Source organism: Lytechinus pictus, chromosome 12, assembly GCF_037042905.1.
Source record: "Lytechinus pictus isolate F3 Inbred chromosome 12, Lp3.0, whole genome shotgun sequence".
Taxonomy (NCBI): domain Eukaryota; kingdom Metazoa; phylum Echinodermata; class Echinoidea; order Temnopleuroida; family Toxopneustidae; genus Lytechinus; species Lytechinus pictus.
This window is the reverse complement of record NC_087256.1, coordinates 14,600,696-14,621,313: the sequence shown is the minus strand read 5'-3', so window position 1 is coordinate 14,621,313 and position 20,618 is coordinate 14,600,696. Positions and strand designations below refer to the sequence as shown.

General features: G+C 34.2%; 1 protein-coding gene across 4 annotated transcripts in view; it reads right to left on the bottom strand.

Moving 5' to 3' along the window:
* Window positions 1-618: 618 nt before the first annotated feature.
* The window catches only part of LOC129272457 (slit homolog 2 protein-like), a 137,985-nt gene continuing 117,985 nt past the window's right edge, over window positions 619-20,618 (bottom strand). For all 4 annotated transcript variants that reach the window (XM_064107454.1, XM_064107455.1, XM_064107457.1 and 1 more), the window contains 9 exons: window positions 19,114-19,185; window positions 13,370-13,441; window positions 9,427-9,590; window positions 8,083-8,296; window positions 7,193-7,332; window positions 6,511-6,604; window positions 5,332-6,065; window positions 4,793-5,002; window positions 619-4,282 (listed from right to left, as the gene is read on the bottom strand). In XM_064107454.1, the coding sequence (XP_063963524.1) occupies window positions 4,053-4,282; window positions 4,793-5,002; window positions 5,332-6,065; window positions 6,511-6,604; window positions 7,193-7,332; window positions 8,083-8,296; window positions 9,427-9,590; window positions 13,370-13,441; window positions 19,114-19,185 (1,930 nt within the window). In that variant the 3' untranslated portion in view covers window positions 619-4,052. The remainder of the gene's footprint in view (window positions 4,283-4,792; window positions 5,003-5,331; window positions 6,066-6,510; window positions 6,605-7,192; window positions 7,333-8,082; window positions 8,297-9,426; window positions 9,591-13,369; window positions 13,442-19,113; window positions 19,186-20,618) is intronic.

The following is a 20,618-nucleotide window of genomic DNA, read 5'->3' as shown; positions in this document are numbered from 1 at the left end:
TATTTTTCTCCTTCATTTTGGGGGATCATTGCTCACTTTTGCTTAATTTTTTCATTTTTTATTATCAATTGGAAAATCATAGGGGCACCCCAACATGGCGCCAGTCCTGTAAAAAGACATAGAAAGAAGAGAAAGGAAAATATGCGTTATACAGAGTGAAAATGCTTTCAGCTTTTTCCCAATCATTAACAACATAAACAGGAGAGAAAAAAAGGGAAATATATATTGAAAATAAGAGTTGCTATCAAACAAACTTCAAAAATCAAGCATGACTTCATTTGGATATTCCCCAATCAAATGAATACATGTCAGGTGCTCCATTAAAATTGATTTAGTAATGATATATATCTATCTTATCTATTTCTTCATTTTTATCTATTTATTTATTTTTTAAGTTTAAACCAGGTTCTTCACGCATCTGATCATATTTACCACAGACATATATTGGGTAAATTTGCAAAGAGTACTTGAATGCCTTTTAAAAGACAAATTATCTTTTTCTTTTTTCACTATTGGAAAGGGAGGGGCGTCTCCTGCCCACACCCCCCCCCCCCCCCTCCCCATGAAGCAATGCCCCAATAATCTGGTCAAGAAAAAAAAACAATAGGAAATACCAAGTAAGTGTTTCAGTTACATTAGTTTATTTTAATAGTCTTCATGATTGTAGTAATAGCAAGCAGCATACTATTAACAAGCAGAGTACAGGTTTAAAACTTCATAAAGACAGACATTTTGAGCGAAAATGAGGAAGGTTTTCGGTAACAGTAGACATACTGCACACAAATTGTTTTTTTCAACTTTTAAATACAATGTGGTAGCAGAGACACGATCATTTTATGATAGCAAATAAGGGTATCCAAACATGTGATTGTGTCACTAAACTCTGAGGCATGCTGTACAATAAAATATAATGACATTTATTAAAGAGCAGTAGTAAAAATGATAAGGTCTTTTGAAAACTGACATCAGATCAGGATTTTTTTCCACAACGAACCAAAATTTTATATACATACAAAATATTAAAATAAACCCATTTGTTAATAATGCAAAATGATGAGTATACACAGAGCTTTGTATTTAAAAAAATCTAAAAGGTTGCATATGAAATTGATAAATAAGTAGAATATAAAACTAATATACAAACAAATCAATGACACACAAATACACAGTGGCCATTACTTCTGCCAAGTCAAGTTGTAAGAATAAAAAGTACAACAAGTCACATTCATGGAAATAAAAATTAAAAGGGAATATATTTTGGCAATCAGAATATTATGGAAAATGTCTCATCTTCTTGTGAAATTAATAGAAAATAATATATTCCATATATATATATGTATATGAAAAAAGTCTTTCAGGTCGTTTGGCAATTCCTAAACAAAACAGTATGGCCACATGCTTTAATTGTATGTTTGTAGTATAAATATACTAATGCAATGGGCTTAGGAAATGGCATGAATGATTTAATTCAAATTGATTTGTTATATTAGTGTTATACAGGTCAATGCATAATGGAATTTACTTTATTCAACCATTCCTTGGTGAATATGTCCTGAATTAAAATTAGAGAAATAATTATTAAAAGGTTAAATGAAGATTTCATGAAAAATTGTTTACTACAGTAATACGTACATATAGGTGTTTAGCATTTGAAATTAATTTTTTAAAAGAAGTATTTCAACTTTGGTCACAAAAATGATCTGAAATTTAAAGTAAATAATAAAGTTCCAACTCATGGATTGATTGTTAATACAATTTGGGTTTCACTTGATACTTTGAAACTTGTCAAAAATGACGAAGATGTTAACTGATTGAATACAAATTTATAGAGATCGGTTTTTAACACTCAGCCAACTCATACCAAGACAGCAATGTGCATTGTCATCAATAATTACAACTAATCTTGTCTTCAATGATCATATATTTACATGATAAATACATTATAAAACAGAATTATAATCAACATCTAGAATGTATACAAGTAGAATCTATTTTTTTTTCAAAACGTCCCTTCCTGCATTTTGACCTTACTATGATAATTTATTGAAATGCTGATTACAATGGGAATCAATAAACTGGCACAAGTTTTACAATAAGTAAAGTTAACCACCAACAGAATCCTTAGGAACATAATATGCATAATCTGTACTTTCCATACTGAAGTAAACATTGATAATTAGATTTCAGATAAACACTGATTTTGATTTCCTTCGAAGAACTACCTTCATGTCAGGTTTATTATGAAATGCTTTAAAAGAGATTGAACCAGCAAAACAGCACTCAATCTAGCAAAATATTGAGCTTTATAGACAGTACATAATGATGTCCAATCTTGTTTACCCCCCCCCCTTCCCCCTATTCCAGTTCGTTTTCTCCATACATTCTACATTTTCAATACACCCCACTATCAAAATCCCCTTCATATAATAACTATATAACATATAATTATATAGAGTGAATATATTTTGCTCATGTTGTCAAAGAGCAAATCAAATTAAATACAACAAATGTCTTTAACGTACGGAAATAGAAATTCAAACGATAAACATTCAACAATTGAACTACAAAGTCTGAATCTATCATTAGATTCAACATGTCTTTTTTTTCTCTATTTTTTAATCAACTTTTTTTTATTTGACTGATGCAAAAATATATTTTGAAATAAAAAATACCACTTTTTTTTTTTCAAGTGGTAAGTATCTTACCACCAGGACAGGGACCTTTTTCATAAAACTTGTTACAGTAACAAATTTGCAACAACAGTTTAAAGCTACTGAAATTCTTCAATTTGATTGGCTAATGATAAACTTGTTATAAAAATTGTGCATTTCTTACTATAACAAGTCTTCATGAAATAAAACCCTGATATAAACACCAACAAATTTCATTAATTTGATTATCAAACTGTTTGAATAAAAAATACTCAGGTTATAATTCAGGGTATACTGAAGTCTTTATTTAAATTATATAGGGCACTGAAAGTTAAAAGTCATAAAACTAAAAAATATTTTCACAAAGAGTTGTAATAACATCCTTAACTGATAATGGCAGTATGATTAATTACATGATAATACTTGATTACGATTCATAATAATCTTGGCTGTAAATTTTTACAGACACAAGGCAATCCATAACAGAGTAGCATTGTGCTCAATGTTACAAAAGCCTTTACTTTATGTACAATGTAACACTTTAGATAAATATACAAATTTGCAGTGACACATTTTTTTCTTTTTTTTTATATATACATGTACAATTTCACCAGTCTATATATACCCGCTTGACCCCTAATACTTCATTAACCCATGTCACACATAGTGTAACATTGGTATAAGTAACCAGTGTACTTAGTTCACAAAGAGAACCACACTGAAAGTAATCTTACAGTCTTGCATCAAAAGCACATCATCTATGTTACATAAAGTTACAACGTGCAAAGATATCTGAATTCAATAAGAATAATCAGGTCACATGGATGTGTAGTCTTTGTGCATATGTGACAACAAGAATAGAGTTCAGCATGATCAGTCTCAAAACTTGCAAGCTTTAAGGCTGTTATAGTGGATCAACATGCATAATCTCTAGAAGAAATTATAAACTGTTTAATGTTTCAACAGGTGCAATAATGCCGCAGTAGTCCTTCGGTCTCAATGGCATCCAGCATCATTTGCTGAAACTGAATAATCTCTCTTCTCTATAGTGATAACAATACCCATGCATATAGTGTGTACAAACATTTATGATAAAATATATAATGGCAATTCCTTGGGTACTTAAGTCCTCCTTCGCACCTCTGGGCCTCTTTAAATCTATTTCCTGCCGCTTCTCAGAATGCAACTCCTTGATCATTCCAATCATTTCCAATGCTAGTCCAATTGTCGTTTCCAAAAGGCAATCTCCCGTTCTTGTAGGGAATGCCTGGCACACAGATATATGATAAAAACAGTTCATTTGGCTTTCATACTTCAACCCATGGGAGGGTACAGTGAGGAGAGGTGGAGGTGTGCGCGAGTCTACATCTACACGTAAGGCAAGGAAGGCACGCCCTTCGTTTACCCACCCTCGCAACCCTGGCACGCACAATTCCTCACGATCTTGATCTCCTTGGTGACGGTGCTGCCATCGGGGCAGTGAAGCCGCACGTTTCTCAAGTGGCTCCGGGCCGGCCTGCAGCAGGATAACCCGCACTCTCCGGCACACGTTGCGTTACGGATGGGCCGTAGCGTCGTGCAACCGTCCATTTCAAATGTTTCGTTGATTTTGATACTTGTGCATGTTGTTCCTGCAAGAAAGAATAATGAGAGGTCATGTAACAATCGATTACATACTTGATTGCAAATATACTATGAATACACATTTCTTTGTGAAACTGTTCATCCTCCATTTTATTGCTTCCAAGAATAACATTATTAATCCATTAAATAGACAGATTCATACGTTTATATGGACAAGGACCTTATTTTCAAATACGGGCAGCATTCCATGTAGCAACACATCCCTAATTTCATTGAGAAATTTGCCCTCATCCAATTAGATGCAAGGATTTCAGTAGCTTAAAACAGCTGTACGAGAATATCACAGAGAGATATACTGCACTTTATGAAATACTTGCCAGAATATTGGACATCTAGGAAGAACAGAGCCATTGTATCAATGCAATGGCTCAGAATAGAGTGATCTATTCGTATCTTTTAAGTGTTTATATATTTATTTTGATAACTGTACACTGTATTTTGTTTTTATTTTCATACGGTAAATAAAACCAAACAAATAATTGTCTTGATGACCATACCTCTATCACAGAATGTACCCATCCAGCCATCCTGACAGTCACAACGGTACATGGATTCATCAACGTTGTGGCAGAAGCCGTTGACACACCTATTCTCAAGGCATGGGTTGGGCATGTCATAGACGGGGCAGCCTTCCTTGACATGCATCCGCTCGGTGGCAGCGCTCAGGCTCATGGGTACGCTGTTGACAAAGAAAGCCCGGATACAACCTGCAAGACAGACCAAAGGGAGAAAGGATGTTGAAAAGTCATGATATATAGTACTCGCAGTAGGCAGGCATATCAGTAGTGCACATGGTTATAAAATCAGGATAATAGGAAAATATGGAGATGAAGAAGATAATGATTTATGAACAGAGTAAAGATGGAGAGCAATCCAGGTGAATATAGAGGATTGACACCATGATTGTGGAGATTGAAATGAATGAATGAATTTTTTCCAATCAATTCTAATGCCCCAAATAGCACAAAGTCCTCAACTATTCCTGCTTTGTAATTACTTGTATTGCACATTTACGGTACTCGATGGTTCCACTTACCTTGGAAACTTGACCTGTTGCGTATATGCCAGAGTCTAACGGGCTTTGCCTGCTGATCAGATGGCAAGCCTCCCAGATATAAGGGTCGATTCACCTGCAGGTACTCATGTTCTCCTTCATTACTCTTGGTCTTCCATTCTTTATCATCATCAATCAGCATCGAGACATTGCGTCTGTACAGGATCAGCTGAAGGGTGTGGAACTCGCCATTGTTCAGTTTCTTCTGGTTGAACATGGTGGCCGAAGGAAAGTTGCCTACGTCATAGCTGACTCGGATACGGCCACGGAACAGCTCAACAGCGATGTGGTTTTCATCTCCCATGTACAGCAGGACTCCATTTTCTATGGTGGTGGCAAAGATGAGGGTAAAATTGACTATCTGAGCACTGTTCGGTCTCGGGAACTCCACAAAGCCATCATTGTCCGTCCTGAAGCTGATGCTGGTTGGGATCTCGCACTTCAATCCATAGAAGCCAGGTAAGCAGCGGCATTCCTGGACGTCTGTGGCATTGTTGTTGTAGCACTGTCCATTGTTCTGGCAGCTGCAAGGGGTATCACTGATGTAGATGTTGGCATTCATTTCACAGGTCTGGCCAATGTAACCCTGAGGGCATCGGCAGGCAAACTGGGTGCCATCCTGCAGGCATTCTCCACCGTTCAGACAATGACGGGTGCGGCAATCTTCATAACCTTCGGTGCAGTTGACCCCTCGATAGCCTGGGGGACACTCACATCTACAAGAAAATGACATATCAGAGTGCTTATAATTTCTCTATAATCTGAAGGTTGACATGACATTAATGAATTCTTTTTTTTTTTTTTTTACCTGTTCACTAGTGTTTTTAATTCATTTTTAACAATGAGAGCAAATAAAGTACTGGTTTGGCCTTGTTAACTCTTGATTATTGTCACTATTTGAGCCAAAAAATATAATGAAAATGATGTCAAATTTGATGATGACAAAGATGTGATTGCAATTACCACCTCATCACAAAGAGCAATACAACTAAACAAAATCTCATCTGCATAGCTTAACAATATATATGGTACATGTACTATTTTAAGGAAAAGCTTGAGGTAAAAATACTTGTTAAAAATAACAAATTGTATATTTCCTCTAACATTTTATGAAAAAAAACCTCAGCCTTAGCATTAAAAAAATCTTGGTAAATGTCTTACCTGTAGGCATGACCAAGGTCAAAGCAGACACCTCCATTTTGGCAAGGGTCAGTCATCGGATGACAGAGATCAATGTCCACTTCACAATAATCACCTGAAAGATAAACGCAATAATTAAATTATAACACCTGACTGGGAATAGTAAAAAAAAAAGGTAGATTTCTTGAGCATAAGGTACAGTAACACTCCAGAAGCAATCATTGAGAAATTACAGCTCTGATATTATTCCTAATCTCAAAGTTTATCTTAACCTTTACCTTTCTAAAGCTATATGGAAACCCTTGTTTCAGGAAAGATTGGCATTCAGCCATAGTTGTCCAAGATTGGTTACCCTGTTGCCTCCCAGAATCAAGTGCATTCTCAACAAAGCACATAGGAATAAAAGAATTCTAGTAGTAAATGGGTTAACATTCCCAGGGAGTTAGTTTGAGATTGTTGAGTATTGCTGCCTTTGTTCCTCTTGATGAGGTGATGGAACAGAACCTGGTCCGAGTGGGATGAATTCTTTATCTGCCTCCAGGGAGAGTGCTTTTGGCATGTTCTTGCCTGTCCCAGGAAGCTCACGAGGACCTTTACTCCAGCAAGATTTTCCTGTACCAGGGGCCTACTTTAGGTTGATTATTTTTAAACTTTAATGTGTTTAATGAAGATGAGGAAATAAATTCAATTCAACTTAGCATACCCTTGTAACCTTGTGAGCATCGGCAGGTATAGTTATTGATCCCGTCCACACAGGTTCCGTTGTTGAGACAGAGATGGGCCCGGCAGTCATCTACATTGACTTCACATGTATCACCAGAGAAACCTGTCAAACAGTCACATCTATGGAAAGCAGAGCAAAGGCAAAGAAGGGATTAGTAATAATAATTTACTTCACACACTGGCCCGACGTCAATGAGCCTTTTACAGACACATGTACTCCGGTCATATAATTGTGGCTCATCTGCACGTTAGCACTTTCTTCACTCCATAACTGTTAAAATTCAATTCAAGATTAAATATATTCACTTTCAATTAAAAATACATATCTGTTCTCCACTGGCAGGTATTATGCTTTTCAATAACAAATAGAACAACAGAATATAAAATAACTGTGCATGTATAAATTCAAACCAACATGTAGCAAGGAATTCATTCTAGTTTCAGTAAAAGTTCAGAAATGAGATATAACACTTCTTTGTGACCTGACTGCAAAAAACTATTAACCAGAAAGTTAGCGAAAAATATGATGTAATGGGTTTTGTTCATACAAATTTAAGTGTCTTTTGTTTTTAGAGTTACTGTGTTATGAGCATTTATGAACAGAAGTGGTACATGTTCAATATGCCAGTATGTCTGAACATGAAAGAGCTTGCTGAGTTTTTTTTTTAGCTTGTTCCTTCATGGAACAAAGAGGTCATTACCAAAATTGTTATATCAAGCAGGTATTTCACAGAACCAACCACATTTTACAAGAAAGGATTCATTAATGAACTGAAGACAAGCTCTTCTGTCACTTTTTATATCATTATGTAGATCAGTATTTCATGATATTCATTTCTTCAGAAAAAATATTGAATTTCTCTCACAAACCTGAAACCACCAGCCAAGTTCTCACAGACGCCCCCATTCAAGCATGGCCTCTGGTCACACTCATTGACCTCTGCTTCACAATGTTGACCTTTGAACCCTGCTGGACATTGACACCTATATCTCTCAATGGGATCGGTCAGACAAACTCCTTCATTCTCACAGGGAGCCGACAGACATGGATCACACTTGGCAAGGATGGAAATGTCTGGCTCTTCTGTAAAACCAATAATAATAATCCAGTTAATAATTCTTAATTCATGCATGATTTTGTGAGATGATAAAGATTATATCCAGCTTCCAATTGTGTGAAAATAAAATGATATCCAACTTTCTTCAATTTTTTTTTTTAAAATGTTATCTGAGAGACCTATCATGAAAATTTTGGTTCAGGAATACTTTTTTTTCACACTCTTTCATTCATGCAGTAATTTGAAAGAGTGCCATCTCTTGATAAAGATTGTACAGGCATGGTATGATACATGAAAGAGCAAAGCATTGAGAGAATAATAAGAAGGGCTGATCATTTTCCATCATTTTTTTCTTTTTCTTCTGCTTCTCTACACGTACATCTTTGTTGGTGTTATTAGAATCATAATTAATCTGGAGGTGAATTATCCTTAAGAACACAGAAGAACACATAAATCTATTCCATAACTAGTTTTGATCAGGATACTGTGGCAAATACTAAATGTTTATTTCAGATTTTTTTTTCAATTCTTTCTTTTATTTTTTCCCCTGGAATTCTTCCTTCCATGCTTTCTTCTTTATGTTTGTTTCTGTTCACCAAACATTGAAGCAGAAATGGGAAATAGCATGATATAGAATGTATTTATCTATGTGAATATCTACCTATCTGCCTCATTAAGAATTAAAAGTAAGGAAAGAATTTAGAAAGAAAATAACAAACAGTTCCACATCTACCACAGATAGCAGAACTACTTCCTCTACGAATTCTTTCTCTTTTCTTCTTTCTTTAACTCATCGTTTTATATGCACTTTCTAAGTTATTTTTCCCCCTTTTTTTCTTTCTTTGCTTTTTGTTTTCTTCTTGGTTTTTTTCTCTCTTTCTCCCTTCCTTTCTATTTTTCTCTTTTGCTTATCCTCACATTTCTTTCTGAATTTTTCAATGCACATACTTTCTTTTTCCTTCAGTCCTTCTTGTAAAGAATTAATGAAATCCTCTTTAGTGATGTTAGAACCAGAGCCCTGTAACACAAAAATCAGCACTTGATCTTGGGCTGATATTTACTCCTGATTACTCTGGTTATCATATGAGATCAAGCATATAAACCAACTGTACAATCAAACACTAACATTTGTGTTTAATACAGGCCCCAGCCTTACCTGTACAGAGGAACTTCTTTGAGGGAGCTGTAAGAAGAAGCTTCCCTCTCAGGTTGTATGGATCAGCACAGCTAGCAATGCCTGGTTCCTTGAACCCATCTTTTACCCAGTCTGATAACCAATGAAGGTGGCAATCACAGTAGAGAGGGTTACCACCCAAGGCCCTGTATAGGTAAAACAAAGACAGGTGATTTAGTTGATACCACACATTGATCAACAGAGGAAAAATACCTGTTTTATGAAGCACCTTATTCGTGATTTTCACTGACAAATTTGTTCTCATCCAGTACGATGCAATAATTTTAGTATCTTATAGAGGTTCTCAGAAAAAAAAATCATGGAATCTGTTTTATAAATTTTCCACTTGATTTCAAAGTTTATTCAAGTATTTTGATGTCTCTTTCATTCAATTTATTTGTTACAGTTGCAATTAGTGTATAAAACATATCTGAAACAAAGTAGTACTTGTTTCCACATCATCAATGATGAAGATTATCAAACACCTGGGACTATGTTAAAGAGGCTTTACCAATCACCTCTTCATTCCCCCCTCTCTCCTTTATATTACAATGACTCATTTTTTGTTGTCTATTTCAACCTTTTACATGTTTAAAAGATATTTAATGAAAAAGGCAAAACACAATAAATTAAGAAAATACCACTAATATGAAAAAAAATCAAACTTGCTGAATTATTCTATATTCACATTATTACCCTCATAATTTCAAGAATCACAATACATATCAAACAAAATCTAATGTCTGATGCTATGATACTGGCAAACTAACTACTGTATACTCATCACTAGTTTCCCCTTCCTTTCACTGATGAATAAACCAAGAGTAATTTGCAAATTATGATAATGTTTAAAGGCACAATATTTGTACAATAAAATTACTGTCAGCCAATCAAATTGCACCATTTCAGTAGCCTGTAACAGTAGATTGTAACTTATCACATGACCCTAGCCGAACAGGAACATCCTCCTCGCAAATCACATGAAAGGTTCAATGAGTGATTATTGACTCAGTATCATGTTTTAATACCTGCTACATGAACATTGTCATTTGCAATTACGTGGAGTTGAAAAGTGGAAATTGAAATGAACTACATGTATGAATAGATAATTTATCATTTTTAATAGAACTTTATTTTCAATTTCATGGGTAGACTATAGGGAAAACATATTTTCCCTGTCATACAGTAGTGTGTCTTTATCCCCTTCCTGTGTCAAGACAACGTAATCTGCATGTTTGTAGCTCAATAATAATTACAGATGTATATGTTTATTTGAGGGGCAAATATAGAAGAATATCATGTTTATTGCTTGATTAGCCCAGTAAATCAAAACATCAAAATGAATGAAATACAATTATGTATTAGTTTGTCTTAATTTTTTTTAAGAATAAATATTTCATCAAATTATCAAAATCAATCTTGATATATCTCTATTCAAATTGACTCTGACAATATACTATCCTTGGATAATTTGTTTATCTTTGGAGAATCCTAAACTTTCATCATATCCTCACATTTCTTTTTTTGCTTAAAAATCCATCAAAATTTTTTGGACCGATATCTCTATCAAGGAAGGAGGACATATTTTCTTCTAATCGGAGGAAACAAGACTAATTGGTTGAAATTTCCCCAATAGACTGACCTATATCCATACTAAATTTCTTCCTAGATTCATCACGTAACTGAGGCTTATGAGATTGAAGTAATACATCTATCTCTCAACAATTCCCCATCAAATTACGACCTTTGGAAGTGTGAGGGCAATAGGGAAAATTGTTAGTAAGAAATACTTTGATAAAAAAGTAAGATCATTGTCAAGAAATTCCTCCATCCTTATTTAGGGCCTACTTTATTTTTAAACATGGGTAAAAAAAGTTAAAATGGGATGCAGAGCATTAGAAAGAGAGATTAACTACCAATGTAAAAAAAAAATCTATAAATAGTCAATAGACCAGTCTAAATTACATAACTGGCACTGCTGAAGGGAACAGGGACAGGGTGATGTACATAAAGCCAGGATGATTTTTTTTCAGTTGTGGCATACATGTACATGAAACGTTAATATACTGTAATCAATGTAATGAATTATATTCTAAATCACAGTGTCATTGTGTAAATAATATGCAACACATCATATTAGCACCGAACGTAGTGTTGTTTGTCATCATTATTAGGAATTATGCCGTCCCTAATGGCAAGAAAAAATTGAAATTAGTATTTTCAATCACAATTTGACAGTACATGTAGCTTTTTCAGATGCATGCCACCTTTGATTTTCCAACTTTAATTCAAGGACCTTATCAATGTGAATACACTCTTTGCAACACCAATGCTTTGTGGGGTTTACAGGCAACCTCATAATTGTACAGTGTGAACACTGCCTTGGTGACATACTAGTTAAGTTGTCTTGTTGAGGTCATAAAGGACAAGTTTGATGAGTTGTGATGATGACCGTCCCCCAGGGAATGATTACAAGGAAACGCAAGAAATTTCAAACAGATGACGGCACTAAAAAACAGATGGTTTGGACCCTTTTGTTTCATAAATTAGTACAGGATTAAGGTTTAAAGGTCTTGACTAAATGGAAAATCACAAAGGAATCTGTTTGGAAGATACCGTTTAAGAACCTGACCATTTTGGTGGCAGTGGTTTGTTCCTAAGTTGATTTTCATTTCTGTTTCAAGACAGCACAACCAAAGACAAATTTATGTTTTACATGACAGAGAATATATATATATTTTTTTTTTTGGGGGGGGGGGTTACAAGCAATATCAATCATGATATAAATGCATACAAAAATGATGTAATTTCAGGATGTAAAGAATCATTCATAAAGTGCACAACAAATGTTTTCGGCCACAAAAGGAACCTTTAAATGGGGATAATCTCCATATTTTCCTTGAAACAAAGTGGCATCATCATATCTGTCATGATTAATCTGGGACATTTGGCCGACTGAGTTCAATCTATGTTCGGGAAATTAAGCTGGTCAGGAGAAAATCAGAAGCGTCCTGCCAACGGCGGTATTTATCGTGATTGGAGGACAAAGTCATGAACAAGAGATAAGTAAAGGTTCAGAGCCACAATAGACAGAGGTATGAAAGCATGAATTGATTATGTTGGGGAAAAGACAAAAATAAGTTTGCAGAGAAAGTCACAAAAATGAAGCAATGACTATTAGAGAAGGGATGAGGTAAATAAGGTAGAGAGAGACAGCGAGAAAAACGGGGAAATGGAGACAGAGAGAGCGAGGACAGAGGGGGAGAAAGACAGGGAGACAGAGGGTGAGAATAAAAAGATAAACAAAATAGAATAATATTTCAACTGTAATAAGAGAAAATAGAAATAATCTGAGTGAAAGGGAAAAAAAGACTGTAAAAGAAAAAAAAATAAAAGAATTTAAAAATTAGGGCAACGAAAGGGAGAACCAAAGTCATACATATAACAAACAAAAGAAAGGAAGAAAGACAATGAGCCAGATTGAAAAGAACAAAGGGCAAGAATAGGAAGAACGTACAAAAAACATATTTAGTAGTTCTTTATACAAACTTGATTTGGTGAACTCGGAAGTGAATGGTTCAAACTTAAAATATAGTTCAAGCTTTTTTCAACAGAAGATTGATGACTGGGGGACTAAATCAGTAGGGACATCAAAAGAGGCTCTGCCACAAATGTTCTACTGGTCTTGTTAATGCCATGACACTCTAGATATTACTCATACCAACTAGCCCACAGCTGCCTAGGCAGCATGCACATGTTCTTTAGGCAGCTGTAAAAATGAATAGAACAGGGAAAACATGATGTCTTTTACCGATACTTAGTTTTAATAATATTTTGTGCTTGATATATGGAAATCCTAGCATATAACTTGCACCAACATCTCTCATTCCCTTTCTAAACTTCAATAATTTGTGATCATACTTACAGATGAGTGAGTGATGTGAAGTCTGAAAATGTGCCTTCTGAGATTGCTGAGATGTTATTGCCATGGAGAGACCTAAACGAGTGTAGAAAAAAAATGGTTTTCAACATTTGAATTTTTCCACATACATAATTAGACAACAAATATCTAGCTAATAACTCATTATTTTTCACATAGACTGCCTCATGATAGCAAGGATCTAGAAAAAAAATCCCAGACATATTACAAGCAGTACATGTATTTCAGAAATTGTTCTATACCTGATGCAAACAAGAATCAACACTTTCCCTGTGTGGTTACCAATAAAGATAATCACAATTATTTTCTTTGCATTACTTCAAGTTCATAATATCTAAAGTTGTCCATTAATGTCTTAAAATCTACAAAAGTAGAATTGCATTCAAAGAATATAGTACCGGTAATAATATATATATGTACATTTTACAGCTTAAACTTTTGTTTCCTGATAAACTGTATTTTTATTCATCTTTAAAATTCTGTTCTGATACACAATGTATCAAAATTACATAAATTGGTCGTCAATCACAGCTTCATCTTTTCCGAGGAACACAGTTAAATCTCTCTAGGAAGAAATCAATTTAGCACTTAACTTTCCTTCTTCAATCCATTGGTAAATTGTTGAGCACATAACCCATTTCTTTTTTGGCCCACGCTTCTGGAGCCTCAATAAAAATGAAATTAAGATTTGGAATGAAAAACAATAGCCAGATCCAAAGCTTGCCAGGATTGTCACAACTTATTTTGAACTCAAATTGATCTTTTTAGGCCACTAAGAGTACAGCATTTTGAGTCATGAATACAGTAATTACTCCATCTAGCACTTTAAGGCATCTTCCTTCAAACTGTTAAGTTTACAATGGAAATTTCAAATTTGTAAAAAGAGTTGACTATTTAATATGTTTTTCACACCAAACATACATTCTTATGTCAGCCCTTTATCACCCCTTCCCCATGCTCAAAAGTGACTTTGCACAAAGTATAATATTTCAACAGTCAAATTTTTTCCTCTGTTTGTAGTAAAAAAAATTATTATCACTAATATAATAGGTTTGCATGTTTTTAAACTGAAAAAACAACAAAAAAATGAAAAGGAACATATCAAAGGAAAAGAGGGCTAATATAATAAAATATTCACAATACAGAAAGCATGATACTTCTTTCTGTAGCGAGTCATTTCATAATCAACAAATAAGATATATGAAACTAGAGATGGCAGTTATTAACAGGGTCTAATTTCAAGAATGTCATCAGCAATGACAAAATGTCAATCACTGACATTTTTGGTGAAATCTTCCTTTTTTGACTGACTGATAAACAATGAAAATGGAGTCAATTTGAGGTCTTTGACCCAGCAAATGGTAATTCAAGGAACTGCAACTTGTCATTGGTGACATCCTTCAATGGAAGATAATCATGTCCCTTTGATAGGATCTAAAGCCATTGATCATTGGGTTGATCATTTCGTAGCTCATCAGGGGTCTGGTTCATACAGACTTGTAATAATAACAAATGCAAAATTTCTATAACAAGTTTACTATAAGCCAATCAGATTGAAGGATTACAGTAGCTTTTAACTGTTATTGCAAATTTGTTATAATCAAAGGCACCAGGTATAAATATAATCACTAACCATCAACTAACCTGGTAAAATAAATTCTCAAACAATTACATGCGTTTGAACTAAGATGAATTCAATGCGAGGTCTTTGACCTAGCAAATCTTTCTGCACCATCCTCATTCAATACGTTTCAAGTCTGAATAGCATCAAACCACACCAAAACCTGTGAGAATTACACTGTAATGATCCACCTTGCAGTAATATCATCTGTTTTCTACATATTCAAAATATTACTCATCCTCCAGCAACTCGAAAGAACCATCTTCTTCTGTTACATCTCTACCAACCCAAGTCAATGCCCCTAAACGACCTCCGAAGACTGATTTCTCCTCACACTTTCAAACCTCCATGGACCGGCTCCAATCCAAAGTTTCCTTTTTCGACATATGTAATGTATTTTTTCCTCCTTTAAGAGCATTTGTAGAGACTCGTGAGGCTAGACTTTCAGATGTGATAAGTTTTAAATTAGATATGACATTTCTGAGTTTAGTCATCCGTCGTCACTGAATGGAATAGTTGATGATCTGAAGTTGCGGTGAGCTTAGAGTTCTCAGAATAATTAAAGCATGAACTCTGACTAGATTTGGATCAAAATATAATTTCTTTTTACAATCCTATTTCATCTTTCATGCTAAACCATCTTTTCATCATCAACATTCTCCATATTGGTATATGAGGCATACATACTACATCATTTATTTTCTTAATTTGAAAAAAAATATATAATAAACGTATAAACTATCCATTCTTTATACATGATACAGTATGTCAATGATTATCTTCTCATTACTTGCCCTTGCTTTACTGTTTACTATTGAATAAACATCTAACACTGTCTTTTTATCTTTTTTCTATCTTTTTATATATTTCTATTCTAAACTCATTTGAAAGTACCCTTTATAAGTGAGACCTTATCTAATACAGGATCCCTGTTACAACTCGAGTGTTAGATTGAAGTTGCTGGATATTTTTATTGTTGCAGTTTTTAAGGGGTGAGCTATCTGCTTTAAATGGAAATATATTTATTATATAAAGACTATAATTTAAAAAAGACAGAAAATAGACAGAATGTTAAAAAAAGCAATATGAATCATCTTATTATATCAAGTTTCATCTAATCACAGAATCTCTCCTTCGTTATTCATAAGGTTATAGAACATTCCATCCAGAGATGCATTAAACACTACTGCAGTACTGCTACTGGCACCCTATTCAGACAAATGAAAGTAAATTGTATAGCTTCAGATTTTATCATAACACTGCCAACAGAAACTTGTTTTAATAAAATAGGGCCTGAAGCTTAACTCAAGAAAAGTTAACGTGAAACATTTTTTAGATTAATTCTTTAAAATTAAGATTAATTGGTACTGTAGCATTATTTGCATTTCTATAGAGAAGAATACACATTCACTTTCCATCACCTCCTTTAAAATGGGATGAGAGCTTTGGTTATTTTTGATAGTGTGAATGTGCACATTTTTCTTTTTTTTTACAAGGGAATGAAAAAACGATCATCCTATGAGGGTCTTAATGGCGGCCATATCTTCAGGATCTCCCAAACACTTTAAGGTTTTTGGATATATCATCCCTACCTGTATTTTCAGTTTCATATCAAATTCCTGATTTCTTGAAAAAGCACTTTGCATATAATAATAACTTTATTATTAATGGCATAGACAAACTCTAGTGTGAATGGCCCCATTGCCTCAGCTACTTGTAGCAAACAGCAGTGATACGGTGTGCTGATGTGTATCTGACATTGAACAGGTTTCTGGATTAGGTGGGCATTTCATAAAGTATGGACCGTTATAAGCTCCTGAAATCCTTACATCTGATTGGCTCAGGACAAATGTGTGAGTGCATAATCACTGACAAGATGCTTTGTGAAAAGCACCCCTGGTTTTTTGTTTAGGAGGTGAGTCATGGTAGCACAGACAACAAACTTTGGGTCATGTTACAGAGGTAGGAAAGTGTCACGTTTCCTTACTACATCATAAAATTTAGAATGGAGAGAAATTTGAAACAGGCATCGGCCATAAAAATGTTCTTGTATCAGCCAACATTGGCTTTAATCTACTGTACGCCCTACTAGCTACTCTCTGAACTATATTGCTAATTGAAATTTACAATGTGCTCTGTCTGGTTAAGGACATGCATCTACATAAACTCTCCATAGATAAATTAGCAACGCCTATGACATGGGGCAAGTAAGTAATGTTGCTTTAAATGGATGAATTAATTCAATAATTTCTTAATCAACATTGCCCTTGATATTCTAACAATAATAAATCAATTGTTACATAATAAAAGTACTTAGTAAAAACACATACTAGTGCTTTTAAACCTATGACAAATAGACATGTTTTTAATCATTTTTTATTTAAGAGAAGAACAAACTGTTTAGATTAGATTACATATATATAATTTTCCCATAACTGTATAATTATGCTACTGTTACTGCTATTTTAACAGTGCTTCTTTTATTACATCTTCTTCTACTCCATCACCACCAGTGTTAATAAAACTACTACTGCTACTACTTAAACTATTACTAATTATCATACAGGTATGTATCAAGAGGTTTGTATTTCAAACTAGAATCATGCATCTTTGAAGAACTAGATATATGTTTAAATACTGAAAGTGGAATAAAAAGATTTCAAAATTCTTGAAACCACTAAGAAACTTTCCATTCACTTCATGAGTCAGGAGATAACCTCTAAGTTTACTATCTTAAAAACAAAAGTTTCATTTCTAATCAATAAAACTAAAAATAAAGGCCTACTTTTGAAGAAAAAAAATACTTTACCCATAATACAATGATCAGGTTTGACATCTTAAGTCCCTGTTGGCCTTAACAATGATCTAATTATTGTTCTTAATAACTTTTCTTTTATTTATTTATTGAAAAAAGAAACATTGACATCAAATTTCCTATCTAATCTTCTACAGGTTGATTAGAAAGACTCATCTTTCCTCCCTGGTTGTATTAAGAGGGGATATTCACATTTCATTACAGATCATCTTACATAATGGCCTATCCAGAAGGTCAGTCATAGCAGATGAGAACAAACATATCATGTTTTATTAGACTCCGAGGACGAATTCTGATATCTGTTTTACTTGTTTCCTTCATAAACATTACAGCGATTCACAAGGCGGTCATCATGGAATGATAGTCCCCTCTCTTCCTGAACCGAATCATGACAATCATCGTAACAATGGCAATACTAGAAAGGAAGTGATACATGGGGGCAGTCTGGTGTTGGTTAGGGCCTTGGAGTAGATCGGGCAATCGGGGAGTTCAGAAGTTAGATTGCATGTATAGTCGGCTCGGAAGGAAAGGAGCATCATCGAAACCATAGATGTATGAAACTGATTCTAGATACTGTAGCACAATAATAATACTTTGTTTTATTTCTAAGGCCGTGTTGAGAACAATTAACAATATGTGTGGTCTCTGATACACAATTTTTTTTCTTTCCTTATTCGCCTTTGGAACAGCCCAATATTAAAAAGAAGCATTCAAGAATGTCTCATAAACAATAGCATTATCAATTACATTGTAAGATACATTGTTGAATACTTCTTTGTAACATGGGGCTCTAAACATAACAAAGAAATTGCAACAATTTGCACTTAAACAAAAAAATGAAGAGTTATAAGTGTTTGAAGATTAAAATACCTTGCCAAAAGTCAATGGCACATCTTTCGCGCAGGAATCCTGCAGGCGGCCATTCATTACAAATTCTCACCCTCCACCAATGAAAACCTATGCAGAGTGCAGTAAAAAAACTTATAAAAAAGATGCATAGTGCCTTTATAGCGAGAATCCAACTAAGTAAAAGACGCGGCCGTCTTTTGACAAGGTACCGTAATAAGTTAAAGACCAGGGAGGCTATATTTTTAATTATTTCTTGGTTTCAGAAGTGCACGCTTGTGATGGTCATGTCTTAAATAAAAGTGCGATGAGAGCAAATCTATCTGAAATTGAAATTGTTCTCAACTCTACCTGCTTTAGTACACCTTCAAGATCAATTTTAAGATGAGATCGATTCTTATCAATCATAACAATTCATGAAACAGGGTCCTTTTATTCTATACTTACAGAATTCGAAGAGAGAAGAGTCCCATGAAAGCACCAGATGGAATACAGCTGATTCGGTTGTAACTCAGAATCCTGCAAAATATTGAGAAAAAATTTCACGATAATATGTAAGGATCAATTGATTTTATTTCTATATTTCATCACATTCTTTGTACTACATGTACACTCTACAGCATGATTGAAACCTGGTAAAGCATTTTCTAGTAAAGCCGGTGTCTAGAGCTTTGATAGAGTTTAGATGATAATGTGAATTATGTATTTTATCGTAGAAAGATACCTTCCACAAATAACAATATCCCTATGGACAATCCTCCAATCACTGAGGAAGTTAATTGTCATCCCCAACAAATGCTCCTGATGTAATGTTATGAGAACCAATATAAGTATTTTATCGGTATATCATATAATAATGCACATATCGTGCAGAATCTATATTATATCAACAGGGCCAACACTGATTTGACACAGGTACATCACCCTTATTTTTTTTGGGGGGGTGCTAAATATAGAAGGGTTAACATTTATTAAGAAAAGTTAATTTTGATAAGAAATAAAAGAGGAATTTTATAAAAATCAAACAACATTAAGACTTTAAATTTGGAGAAGGAAGACAGAAGTAAGCTTCAACATAAACCCATGATCGAGGGAAATTAGGAACAGGGAAGGCGTGACAATTTGGAAGAAGGAAATTACACTTTAGAAGAAGGGAAGAGAGAGAGAGAGAGAGAGAGAGAGAGTAGAAGGTATACTTCCATGGGTTAGATGTCACAAGATAAAAATCACCTCTCCTTGAAGATGGATACCACGAAATCCTAATTAAATTAAAAATCCACAATCTATGTAATGGAGACAAAACCTCCGTATCTCTACTGCTGATAGCTGAATGCAGTAACAGTGCTGATATTTTGCACGTACACACATGGACAGCACCACAGTAGAAGGACTTTCCCGCTCAGATAACTGACCAAGAAAGGGAAGTGGGGTAGGAGTCTGTTTTTGACGACAAATGCCTAGTATCTCTTGGAGACTGAACATCAATACAACAAATTTCTCCAAATTGATCTTAAGGATAAACTAGAGTAGTCACAGAGAGCAATGATCTCAAAAGTTTCCAAAAACCATGTTTAATTGTTACCATACCAACATAGATATAGGTATAGTATTAAGTTCTGACATGGTTTACACAAATGAAATATATTTAATCTAAACTGAATCCAACAGAGTATGCTGAGAGTACAGCCAACACAGTTGAGTGCATCTAGGCATGTGTATTATTTCAGCTTGGAAAAAACAGACCTACATTGAAAATGAAATACCAATTCAAATAAAATTACCAGGACAGTTTATTGGGTTATATCTAGGTACATCTACAATCTCTTTGATATAAAAAAAAAAAACCTTTTCTCTACTATTAAATTCATCTTATCATGAAGATAATCTCATACATTAAAAAAAAAAAAATTTGTATTCCAAAACTTTATAAAAAGGCCGAGATAGAAGAAACC